This window comes from Tetrao urogallus (assembly GCF_951394365.1).
Source record: "Tetrao urogallus genome assembly, chromosome: 6".
In the NCBI taxonomy this organism is placed as follows: Eukaryota; Metazoa; Chordata; class Aves; order Galliformes; family Phasianidae; genus Tetrao; species Tetrao urogallus.
The window spans coordinates 24,373,477-24,385,662 of NC_136819.1; the positions used below are offsets into that span (position 1 = coordinate 24,373,477).

General features: G+C 43.6%; 1 protein-coding gene across 1 annotated transcript; it reads left to right on the forward strand.

Annotated features, from left to right (window-relative positions):
* Positions 1 to 3,287: 3,287 nt before the first annotated feature.
* On the forward strand, positions 3,288 to 11,669 carry ZFYVE19 (zinc finger FYVE-type containing 19; the record flags this gene model as incomplete). The annotated part of the gene is made up of 11 exons (XM_079536665.1): positions 3,288 to 3,341; positions 3,500 to 3,621; positions 4,589 to 4,642; positions 5,168 to 5,328; positions 6,252 to 6,397; positions 6,953 to 7,067; positions 7,746 to 7,955; positions 8,421 to 8,500; positions 8,945 to 9,055; positions 10,509 to 10,651; positions 11,603 to 11,669. The coding sequence occupies 11 exons, from the start codon at positions 3,288 to 3,290 to the stop codon at positions 11,667 to 11,669; spliced, it is 1,263 nt and encodes a 420-aa protein (XP_079392791.1).
* Positions 11,670 to 12,186: the final 517 nt, after the last annotated feature.

A 12,186-nucleotide genomic window follows, 5' to 3' on the forward strand; every position in this document is an offset into this window, starting at 1 on the left:
GTAAGTAAGCCATGGCCTGAGTCAGGTATTGAAATCTTCCATTGGGATATTACTGTGTTTGTTTTTTGTTTTGTTTTGTTTTGTTTTGCTTTCCTCAAAATGAGGCCTGAAAACATAACGGAAAGCTCTCTGAATAGAAATAGAACCAATAACTTTGGAGAATATCGTATTAGGTGCGAAGTATCTTGACTTCAGAGCAGCATCTCCTATCTCTTATAAGTCGGAAGAAGAGAAAAAAATCACTACTCTGGACAGATAACAGTTTACTTTTACTTGGTATATTAAGAGTTAAATGCCACCGCCAAGCTGGAAGGGGATAAAATGTAATAAATTTTCTTGCAGCAACTATATCTTTGTGAAGAAAAGCACACAGAGAATGCCAGTTCGATTTCCCAGTGCCAGGAAGGCAGCTAAGAAAATCCTGAATTATGGAGATTTCTCTTTTTCCTTTTTTAAAGATCTGTAATATTTTACTTTTTAAGCACTGGATAGTTTTCACCCTCAGAATAATATCTGATGTGTTGTGGGCATAAAGGTCTAGAGCCTGGCTGCACTGTGGTAGGAAACTGCATATAAAGCCGACAACAAATACTTGTAGCTCTCATGAGCTGATCTGGCTATGCAAACTATTGAGGAAATCAAGCAAGGAGGAGACACTTGGGTGTCTGTAGCATAAGCCTGGGACAGTACCTGTTCTGTACTATCTCCTTATGTTACTAATAAAATGCTTTTTTCTTACAGTGTTTCTGCATGGAGAAATGCTGATATAGTAGAATACAGTATATTCTCCCTTTTCAGCATGGCAGGTAATTTGAATGCAGTACCTGAGGGCTGCACCTGTGCTATAGCCGGAAGGAACTAGTCTGCCAAAAACTGGTGCTGTTTTTAACAAGCTGCAACAGGCAAAACTCATCAAACATGGCTCTGGGTGCCTAAGTACTTTGGGTCTCATTCAGGATGGAAACTCCATGATCTTCCCTCCAAAGTTTTTAAAAGTATGATCCCATCATGAACTGAACTGCTGATCACAAAGAGCTAAGGAGAGCTAGAGGAACCCAACCTCAGAGACAGTAATGTTCTGCATGGCATGTATGTATGTACAAATGCATGTGTTCTAGTTCAACCTCATATCCTGCTGGATTTATGTTCTCTGTACAAACCTGGAATATAGATTGTGTGTGTTCATGGAAGAGGGGAGAAGGCAATTCTAATATCTTAACCTAAACATCAAACTGTACGAATGCTAATTCTCTCTGGGTCTGACTTTCAAGGAGGAACTTAAGTAAAAATCCCCAGTGCAAACTTGAATGGATCCCTAGTTTAAATATGCAGTGCTGACAGCTTTGATGGTAACTTGAGCACTATTTCAGATTTTCTTTTCATGGCCTAATGTGGGGCTCTACTATCAGGCTTCCTAGGTTCAGATTTTTAACATTCATAAATTCAAAAGAGAACCATGAACAACTCATGAAACAGTAATTTACTGCATATAGTCTAATTCTATATATGAATATATATATAAATATAATTCTATATAAATATAAATATATATATAATTCTAGTCTTGCAACTAGTCCCTAGGAATATAGTATTAAGTAGCAATCTCAGATGTGGGAATGTGGCATGAGCAGGGTGCTTTATTTGTAGGCAAGCCCTTCTTGCAGGCAAGTCATAAGCCCTAAGGGGCAGGCAGCCTGGCTATAAAAATTCCACTCTCATTTGTTTTGAAAGTATGAATTCAACAGTACTGATGTAGGCTGCATTCAGGAATGCATTTTCTGAAATACATTATTCATAAGTTCCCTCTTTCATAGGAAGGGCTTTTCTGTCTGAAGTCTAAGATTTCCACATTTCATCAGTTATGTTAGGAGTCATTGTTAACTGCTTTCCTTAATGAATATGCAGATTTACAGGAGCTTCCACAAACGCTCCAGACTATCTGCCACTCCCTTCTGCAGATATCAAAAGCTTCAATGTTTCTCCAACTGTTTTTTGAATTCCTGCCAGCAGACTTCAGTTAATTTTGTCATTTTGCTGTAAATTTGCAGCCTGCCAAACAGGGAAGCACAACATACAAAACATTCTTCTGATACTATCGTTCGTTTTCACCCACCATTAGCTGTGAATCTTAAATGGAGGATTTATACAATTCAGACACCTGCTACAAGCTTAGGTATGCTCAACTGCATAGCAGAAGAGCATGTGCATCTAAAAGACAATTATCAGCCCAGAAAGGGCATTGCCCATGTGTAATAATGAGGTAGAGGCTTGCAATTAATGTTCAGTTTCTGAGATACATGAATTAATATTCACCAAACAATAGACACCAGGGACATCATGGCCAAAGGTTTAGGATTCAAATATCAGCACTGATTTTGAGAGTTCTAATCAAAGTTCATCACGTACTACATACAGCTTATAAAACCAACATGTAAGGATTTAATCTTAAAAAAAATAGAGTAACAGCTGTAATGAATACATACGTGTACACATATTCATGTGTATGTACAAACCTTATAACACAAGCAGTTGTTACATAATAGATCTGTGCTCAAACACAGCCATTTCCATCAGCCTGTGCATGTGAAAAGATGAGAGGAGTGTTTGTGCCCAAGTATCCCAATCTTACCTGCTCTGGGACTGTCCTGGTTCCTAGCTGGGAGGTGAGTCAGGGCCTTTGAGCAACAGGCTTTCCTAATCTGTAAAACCAGAACAGAGATTTGTCAATCACTTCTGTTGAGACAAAAGCAGCCTGAAATAAAGCTCTACAGAAATGCACCAAAAAAATCTACTAGTCCTAGGTTTATTTTTGTTGTTAAAAGTGCATTTCCGTGCCATAAGTAACTGTGGTCAAGACAACATTCACTTGGACTTGGACTACACTTCACTTGGACTACAACACCAAGAAAACAAGACTAAGACTGAAAACATGGGTAGCTTTGGCACGCTGATAGTTCCTCGTCTGGACAAAAACTGAAACTCGGGTTCCAGATTCCAATTTGGTGATGCTTTGCTGCTTCTGTCACACTGAACCCCAAGGACAAGCCACTCAGCCTGGTGTGCTGCAAGCTGTGGAACGTGGCGTCGGCAGCTCTGTGCGGGACGGAGAATGTGCGACTCACTGTGCCACAGCTGAGCTCGGCACCGCACGCCATTAACCCGACAGCCTCCCGCGTTTCAAACGAAGCTCCCCTCACCCGCTCCCGTCGGGCCGCGCGCAGAAGCGGAGGGGCGGGGCCGGGCCTGCCGGCTGAACGCGGCGCTGTGGAGCGTGGGATGGCGGCGTCATGGAGGGCCGCTGCTACGGGTGCGCCTGCAAGTTCAGCCTCTTCAAGAAAGAGGCAAGTCCGGCCGAGGGGTCGGCGGGGCCGGGCCTCGGGGAGAGCCTAGGGCGTGCCGGGCCGCGCAGCCTCGGGTGCGTCCCGTCGCTGTGGCCCGGTGCGGGCCGCGTCGCGCCCCGCCGCTCGGGAGCTGACCCGCCCGCTTCGTGTCCCCGCAGTGCGGCTGCAGGAGCTGCGGGCGCGCCTTCTGCTCGGGCTGCCTGAGCTGCAGCGCCCTGGTGCCCCGCTGCGGGAGCGCTCCGCAGAAGGTGTGCAAGCAGTGCTACGGGAAGCTCACCGGGTAAGTGTGGGCGGGAACGTTTCCTTTTTCCCTTTGCAGCTCCAAAGATGTCTAGAAAAAAACTCGGCCTTCTCCTACGTTACTTTTGCTGTTCAGTTGGGTTTTTTTTTTGTTTGTTTGTTTTTTGTGTTTTTTTTTTTCCCCTTGTCTGTTCAGTATCAGTAACTGTTGGGTTAGAGCAGGAGAAATTCTTCCCTGAGTGGGTAGCAGGTAGGTAGTATGTGTTGGCTATGTTTTGTGGGCTGTGTGAGTTGGTGATTTTCACACAGTTGGCTTCCACAATGGAAGACTTAGGAGTTGAAAGCGGTCCGATGAAGGTGTTGCCCACGTTTGCCTTTGCTTGTCCTTAGCACAGCACAGGTATTTGTAGCTGTGCCTTCTAAGAATGAATAAAGTATGCTAACTACCTTATGTAAGCATAGCTTAGCAGCTTGACACAAACACAAGGAGGTAGGAAACAGTTACACAAGATTTACTGGTGATGTTCAAGTGTCCTAGAAGATGTCATCATGATACTGGTGATTACATAATTATTTCCATAATACAATGCTTGTGCATTATATAATTCTGTGTTTGTTGCTCCTTTCAGGGAGCTGTACTGTATGGAAGCTAATTACCTTGAGAATCCTACCTAACTGCGCTCTCTGCTTGCTGAACTGGGATGTGCAGGCTCTGGGAGGCCAAGGGCATTTCAGCTCCTCCTGGTGTCTGTATTAAACCAAACAAAGTTTGTCCAAAAGCAAAACAACAAGAACATAGGACTAGAAATGAAGTCACCTCCTGTCCAAGCAGCTGTATCATCTTAGTCACTTTCACAAGCTGATCACTCTATATTAATGGAGTTATGAAAGGACTGTACCAGGTGATCAATACACTTGTATTCTGATTCCTCTCGGGTTGAGAGAATAGATGTTTGAAGCATTGCTGGAGTCTTGAGTTCAGAGATAACAGTATTTTTATGTTTCAGACAAGAGTCTCAAAGCACTTCGGCAAAATGGTCACCACCAGAAAACTACAAAAAGTGAGTTAAGCTTGCTGATCAGCCACCTGTTTCTGCTGTAGGGTAACCTTTCAGACCTTCAGCTCTTTCCCCCTCTGTCCTTATAGAAACCAGCAAAAGAAGCAGGTTGTGATGTGGATGTTTGCTTGTTCAGGATTAGATTAAGGATGGGCTTTTGCTTTGCAGGTGTGGTTTTTTTTGGTTATTGTTTTGGAGAGTAGAAGGAAACACTCTAATTTTTAATACACTCATGAACAGCAGCCTGTCTGTGTTATTCTATGACTGATTGTGGTTGGCTTGGAAACAAGCCTGGTGGTGAAACATTCCTTGTCTCCTCAGAAATGGTGCCACGCCTGCTGCACCATGGGAGTCACAGTTTTCCTTATTCATGGCAGTACCTCTGTACCGGTATGGGAGAGCCTGGTACAGGAATGAGAGACTTCTCTATACTGATGTTCTTCAAATAGCTTGTGTTCATAGAGGATGTTTTCATATCTCAAGATTTAAGCCTCTGTTTTCAGTTGTTTTTTTCCATCCTTGACACAGGCGTGTAGCAGCGTTTGAGGCTAAGCAAAAACAGCTGAAAGGACAACAGAAGGCAGATGCAAAACTACTCATTCAAGATGGCTCCAAATACCGAGGGCTCTCCAAAGAGGACAGAGCTATTGCAGAGAGACTGAAGAAGCTCAGGGAGGAAAGGAAGCCCAGTGAGTTTTGGAGAGATCAGAAATTCCCTGGGAGGGGATGCTGCTACTTGAAAAACTATGGGAGGGAAAGGGAAGTACCAGGCATTCAGTATCAGCCTTCTTAGGAACTGAAGGCAGTGATGTGATCAGAGCTGTCCCAGTGGCTGGGTTCTGCAGTGGTTTTAGATTAATCTTCCCCTTGGGATTTCTCTTGAAATGGCTTCGCAATCCTGGGGCAGTATCTTACCTATGAAATCACTTCCTCATTTTTCATTGTTTGGCAGTAAAAGTCTGTGTTGGGCACAGTAGCTGCAGAATGAAAGGGGCCATCTTTTGGCCAAACCATTTTGCAGAAGTTTTCCTGTATGTCATTGTGCTGATCCACAGCAGTACCAGTCTCTGTGGGATTATTATTCTGAATCTGGCCTCACAGAGAACAAAACCAGACTCCTGCCCCATTCAGCAGCTCTCAGATTCCGGGACAGCCTTGGGGTGCCTATTGGAAAATAAACTTTTAAAAAATCTTATATACAGTGTCTAAGAGGGAAAGGCACTGCAAGGTGGTTACCTGATTATGCAGGAGAGATTTCAGTCTGATGCCTAGGGATGTGTTAAAGGATGCAACAGACTGTACTCCCTAAAGGACATGTGCTTCTCTGTCTGTCCCTAGTATCTGTAGTCAGCCAATTGCCAAATGAGTTACACTAACACGGGTCTTAGAACTGGAAGAATAAACTCAGGAGGAGGCAGTGATTTGGGAGAAAAGGGTGGCAGAGGAATCTCCTAGTTACTGCAGTATGACTATTCCTTTGAGTTAAGGACTTAAGGAGGTTTTTGCTCAGGTGTTTGGAGCATGATTCTGGAAAAACAAAAACAACAAAATAAAACCAATTCAAAGCTATTTGTTTTCAATAACCCCTTCCTTGGATTATTCCGAATTGCAGAATCCATCCCTTCTCAGGCTGAGATCGAAGCTAGGCTGGCTGCACTGAAGGAGGATTACCACGGACCTATTCCATCCGCGCAGGAAATGGAGGACCGGTTGGCTGTCCTGCAGGGGAGGGATCCCCCTTCCCAGGCTCCCAGACCAGTAAGCTCTCCACCTGTTTCACCTGCTCTGTATTCTAAGCTGGCACAACATGTTAGCCTTTCTTTGTCCTTTAGTGTTTTTTGTTCAGGTGTCTCCCTTCAGAAATCTCCTTTTCCTGTTTACATTATTGCTGACCAGCATTGCTGGTCTTGTCACTGAGAAATTGTTTCTTCATGCTCCTTTTTCAGCAGTGATGCACATGCAGCTCTTACTATGGGCTTCACGGTAGAGAATGGCACTTTGTTTATATTAGAGGCAGTGGCAGAGCTGGGTTTGGCATACAGCAGCATCAATTGCTATATGTTCAGCCCTGCATTGCCTTGTTTAGATGATTGCATTAATGTTGGCTGCATTCAAAAAGACTGAGAATGAAACCTTGATAGTCTTACACCATATACCTATAAGCTGAGTCTCCCAAATCAGTAGATGCATCTTTTTATACTGTTTCCTCAGAGTATTATATGGTTACTCACTTTTTCTTTTACTTTTTTTTTTTTAATTGAGTGTGCCACTTTCCTCGCATTTGCTTTCTCCCATGCCCTTCTCGTTTCTTAGGTACACCAACCCCCTGATACCAGAAGTCTGTCACAGCAAACAGATGACCTGTTAACTCAGCTAGCTGAGGAAGTTTCTATTGATGAGCATGACAGTCCAGGAGTCCAGCCTCAAGGTATCTATTCTGGCTTCCAAAGATCTGTTTTTGTCTCTTAATGTGCCTGCTACAGTGAGAAAGGAATATATGCTGCCTTTCCTACCTTACAGGTGATCTAGGTGTCCGGTGTGTCCTTATGTCCCCCTTATGACACAAGATTGACAAAGAACAGCACCCAATTCAATATTGGATCTCACTGTCTTTGCTTGGGAAATGGTTCCATTTTGTTGTTATCTTAGGGTTGTTCTGCTTGTTCTGCTCTGTTTCTGTAAGCTGACACTTACCTAGGGAGAAGCTGGATGTTGTGTTGAGGGACATGGTTTAGTGGGAGCTATTGGGAATAGGTGAACGGTTGGACTGGATGATCTTTTAGGTCTTTTCCAACCTTGGTGATTCTATGATTCTATGATTCTAAGCTGTTGCTACTCCTAATACATCTGTGCTCTGGAAAACATCAGAAATCTGGGATACTGTTGTCTTCCCAGCTGCAGTGTTTTCTCTATAATCTTCCTGTAAAATGCAGATTGACTCGCCTTCTTTTCTTCACATAAAGTGTAGATCCTGTTGTGACATGCCTTTTCTTATTAATTAATGGAAAGCATCAAGGTGCTCACATGCTATTGCTTCAGTGGTTTTGGCTGTACCCGAGGAATACTGCAGCTGAGTTACCAGCATGTTCTGTATGTCTGTTTTCAGCTGTTAGTGGCCGAAACTTGAATGACCTGAGTCGCAAAAGTGAAGATTGTGTTTCCCATGCAAATCTGGACCCAAGACAGCTGGAGGAAGAGAAGAATAAACTTTTGGCAGAGGCTGCTGCTGAGCTGCGAGAAGAAAACACTAGGCAGGAAAAAATCTTACAGGTTGCTAAGAGATTGGCAGTACTCAGAGGCCAAGACCCAGAGAAAGGTGGGTATCGGAGAAGAATACAGTCCTAAGAGAGACTAAGTTCCTGTGTCAGAATAGTTTCTTTTCTGAGAGGCCTTTACCTATTTAATTCTTCTGTTCTGCAAGAAGCAGGCTGGGATTTTATTAACTGTAAAGTTGTAGAGGTTGGTTCATGATGAAATCAGCATGAAAGATTTTAGCTAAGACTAAGGCTGGAACTGTAAGCACAGGCTTTTATCTTTCCCTCTTTGTGATAATTCTAGTGTACTCTGAGATGTTGTCAAAGCAAAGCTCTCTTTTTATCTTCCTTTTCCAACTTCAAAAACATATGGTAACGTGCTTTTTAAACTGTCCCCCTCTAAAGGGATATGTCTCTGCCAGAGTGCCTACACCAGCTCATACTACAAAGGATTGTCTCTGGAACATAAGTGATCACGAAGTATGAGGCAGATATGGGTCATAGTCTCTTGTCTCTTATTCCTGCAGTTACACTGGAAACTTACAAATTTCCTGACAGTGATGAGGAATTGGATGAGGAGGAAGCCATTCAGAGAGTGCTGAAACAGGTCAGAAGTGGCAGCTGTGGCCTTGTTTACTTTCCTTACTTTCCTTTCAGTCATTCCCAGTGTTTTTGTTACCTAGCGAGCATGCAAATAATGAGCTTCTGTTCCTGGGCAGTCTCATTCCTTCCCTCTCCTAGTGCTTTTCCAATACTAGCTCCTGTGCGTCCGTTCAGCTATAGGAGGAGCATCTGCTGATAGATGCATTGTAAAGCATAGTGCATTAGCTGAGGTCTGGCCTCTGCTGTTGCACTGACTGTTCACAATGCACACATAGTGTTCAGAGACAAACTCACACTTGTCCGAATAACACTACATAGATGTGTTCAGACCAATCATCTGCAATTACTGCATGGGGGGGGGTCAAGAAGAAGAAGGGAGGAAGGTTTGTCTAGAATGAGGCTCCCAAATGTATTCAAAACAAGTGGCTTTTTGCTTCTTTATTGTCAGCTTACAGAGGAAGCAGCCCTGGATGAAGCGAGTGGATTCAACATTCTTCCAGATCAGACCACTCAGCCAGGATTTTCACAACAGAACCTGCATAAAAAAACAAAGCAAGGGGTAAGTGAGCTGGTCAGGATCTCTTGGAATGATATACTCTGGGGTCCAAGGAGAGTACAGCTCTGCAAGAAGGGTTTGATGTATCCTATGGTCAGTTCTGGGAGGGGGAAAAAAAGTACCCAGCTTCTCCAGAGCAGACAAGCTGAGAATTAGTGGCATCTGTAAGGCTGACAAATGCTGAGCACAGATGAGAGTCATCTTTTACTTTTAAAAAGAATTGCTCTCTGTAATCCTTTCAGGCTGGTTTTCTGCTGAATGAGAAAGTGTCCTCTAAATCTAGAAAAGTCAACTAGAATTGACCTAGCAAAGTGAATAGTACAGAATTTTTAACTTGCTAATAAAATTAGATCAAGAAAGCCATGGTCTAGTACCAGAGCCTGAACCAGGCTAAGTAGGAGGTCTGCCATTGCTTTCAGACAGAAAACATGTACAGAACAGAATCTCTAGATAGTAATCAGTTGGCTGAGTTCTCTTAAAACGTCAGAGGAAGGTATTGGTAACAAGATACTCTACATTCAGAATGGATACCAGCCTATTATGGAAATGTATACACCTTCTCTAATGTATATTATGAGAATTAAGTGGACATGTGAGTCACGGACACCTGACAGGCCTGTCCCTGGTGCAGTAAATTATTTAATTCTAAGCACTATTGAAAACAGCCATCTCGTAGGTATGCCACCTTGCACTTTTGGGATCACAGAATTGCAGGGGTTGGAAGGGACCTCAAGTGATTGAGTCCAACCCCCTTGCTAAAGCAAGTACAACTGGTCTAAAAGCCATCTTATTGCAGTTGTGTTAAGGTGCTGCCCGTGCCAGTGGTCAGGCAGTGCGTTTCAGTGTGCATGAGGTTGTTCAGTTCTCCAAGGGCTCTGTAAAGCAAGAGACAACGGGGGTCTCATGAATAAAACTTAACACTGTAATTCCAGCGTGTCTTTTCAGCCCAACCTCAGGTACAAATGAGTGCTAGTGGTCTCCTGATAAACTATCTTCTTTGTCCCTCAGTTTTTTTTTTTCTAACAGAGAAAATTGCAACCTCTTGTTTTTCGGACCTTCCCGTTGCTTTCCCTCCACACGTAACTCTTTTCAGGAAAGCTGATTGATTATTTGCCTTTGCAGCAGGAATGGTCTGTTATTTGGTGTTGCTGTGGTGCCTGCTGGAAGATCTGGGCTTCAGCCTTTAGCACAGGACAGGCGGTGTTGATTTGTATTGCTGTAGGTACTGAATGAGGGTGCTTACCTTCTAAATAATACAGATTCATGGGCAAATGCTAGTAGTGAGTATCTTGGGTATTTATTTAACCACCTAGATACATGCATGGAGCCTGTCCTTTGGCTTTCTTGCAATGTCTGAACACCCTTGAACTATTTGACATTCAGCTGCCTTACAATGGAAGTCCTGTATAGTATCTGCTGTGGTTTGAATTGCGTCTTTGTTTTCTTTGTGAATTAGAGGCAGACTCCAACTGCCATAGCTCTTGCTGAGGCAGATGACAGTGATGAACATGAGTTACCCTGGTGCTGCATCTGCAATGAAGATGCCACTTTGCGATGCCATGGTTGCAGTGGGGACCTCTACTGCCAGCGCTGTTTTCGGTAAGTCTTCCAGCTCCTCTCATCTGAGGGACAGGCCATAGGTAAGCTTAGCTGCTTTTGTTCTTCCTCTTGGGCAGAAGAACAGAAGACAGGTGGGAAGATTTGAGGAACTTGGGTCTGAACTGAATGGTAGTGTTTAATGGAAATACTTTTCGTTACCAGTAATTACCCCAGGCTTCAGGGACTAAACTGGTCCTGGACAGAAACGTTCTGTCTGTACTGCTTTAGTGTGTGTTAGGGCGCTTTGTTTCAACTGTTATCTGGAACAGTTGATGTGTGTGGGATAAGAGAGACCATTGTTCAGCACTTCTTATGGTTGGTGTTTTGGTTGGTTTTTGTTTTTTTTTTTTTTTTATGACAATGATGGATAATCTGGGCTGGATTCTCCCAGAAGGGAGATCGGATAGTATAATTTCCTGAGGCTTTTCTTAGCTTGAGACCGTGAAGCTTTAAATTGTATGAAAAATGTCAGGTATACAATTCCTGCGCTGGAGATGTAAGCTACTGTCTTAACACTGACTGCTTCTTGGCAAGACTATGACAGTTGCCAGTACACTGTACTTCAGCCATAGGAGTTATTTTCCAGAGTCAAATGGAGCAGGCTACAGTTTTAGCTGTTGTCACTGGAGTTGCTAACATGCCTGCAAATCGCAGACATGGTGCTGAAAATGAGTCTCTGGTTATGAAGCTCACAGGGAGAGGGGGGGATAGAGGTCTGCTGTCATTTCCCCACTTCATCAGGCAAGGATGAACAGAGCTTTTCATAAAGTGCATCACAGGTTTCTGTTACAAACAAATCTCTTGAGTAACCAGTCCACATGTTTGCTGGTGTAGTCTTATCAATCAGCCCTTGGAATAGGTTTCTTTTAGAGACTGCTCTTGGGCACTGGCTTAGGGTGAGTTTCCCGCCTGCATATTTACTCTTGACTGCAGTTTGTGTTTGCTTCTCAGGGAAGGCCATGATGAGTTTGACATGAAGGACCACCACACCTCTCGGTATCATCTTCCTTGCAAGTAGTGGTGATCACAGTCTTCGTTGGCAGAAAAGGAGATGGACTCCTCGCATCTGGCCCCCTCCCTCTTCTCCTGCTATCCAAATGGATTTGCAGCCAAAATGGGTGATGTTTTGGACAGTAAAACAATGTGCTGTTAACTGAAAGGGGCTTAGAGGGCATGTGCCTTGGCCCTCAGAAACACAACTAGAGAAGTGCTGGGCTTGCCACCAGTGCTTGGGATAAATGAGGATTTGATGTGAGGTGGTGGCTCTGAGTCTATAAATATAGACAGTAAGGCATCGTGAATAACAGTGAAGATGTATGCTTAAGGCAGTGTTGGCTGGTTGTTAAGTAATGTGCTTTTGCTAACAGCTTACATGTTGGTTCACAAGTCAGCAGAGTACTTTGCACTAAGAAATCGTCTATGTCATGGTCACGTGTGTGATGAGAACTTTCAAAATGTAATAAAACTATTTACAGCAGACTGGTTGAAATCTCTTTTGGAAATGCCTCATAATAGCCCTTTATAAAGTGTCACCC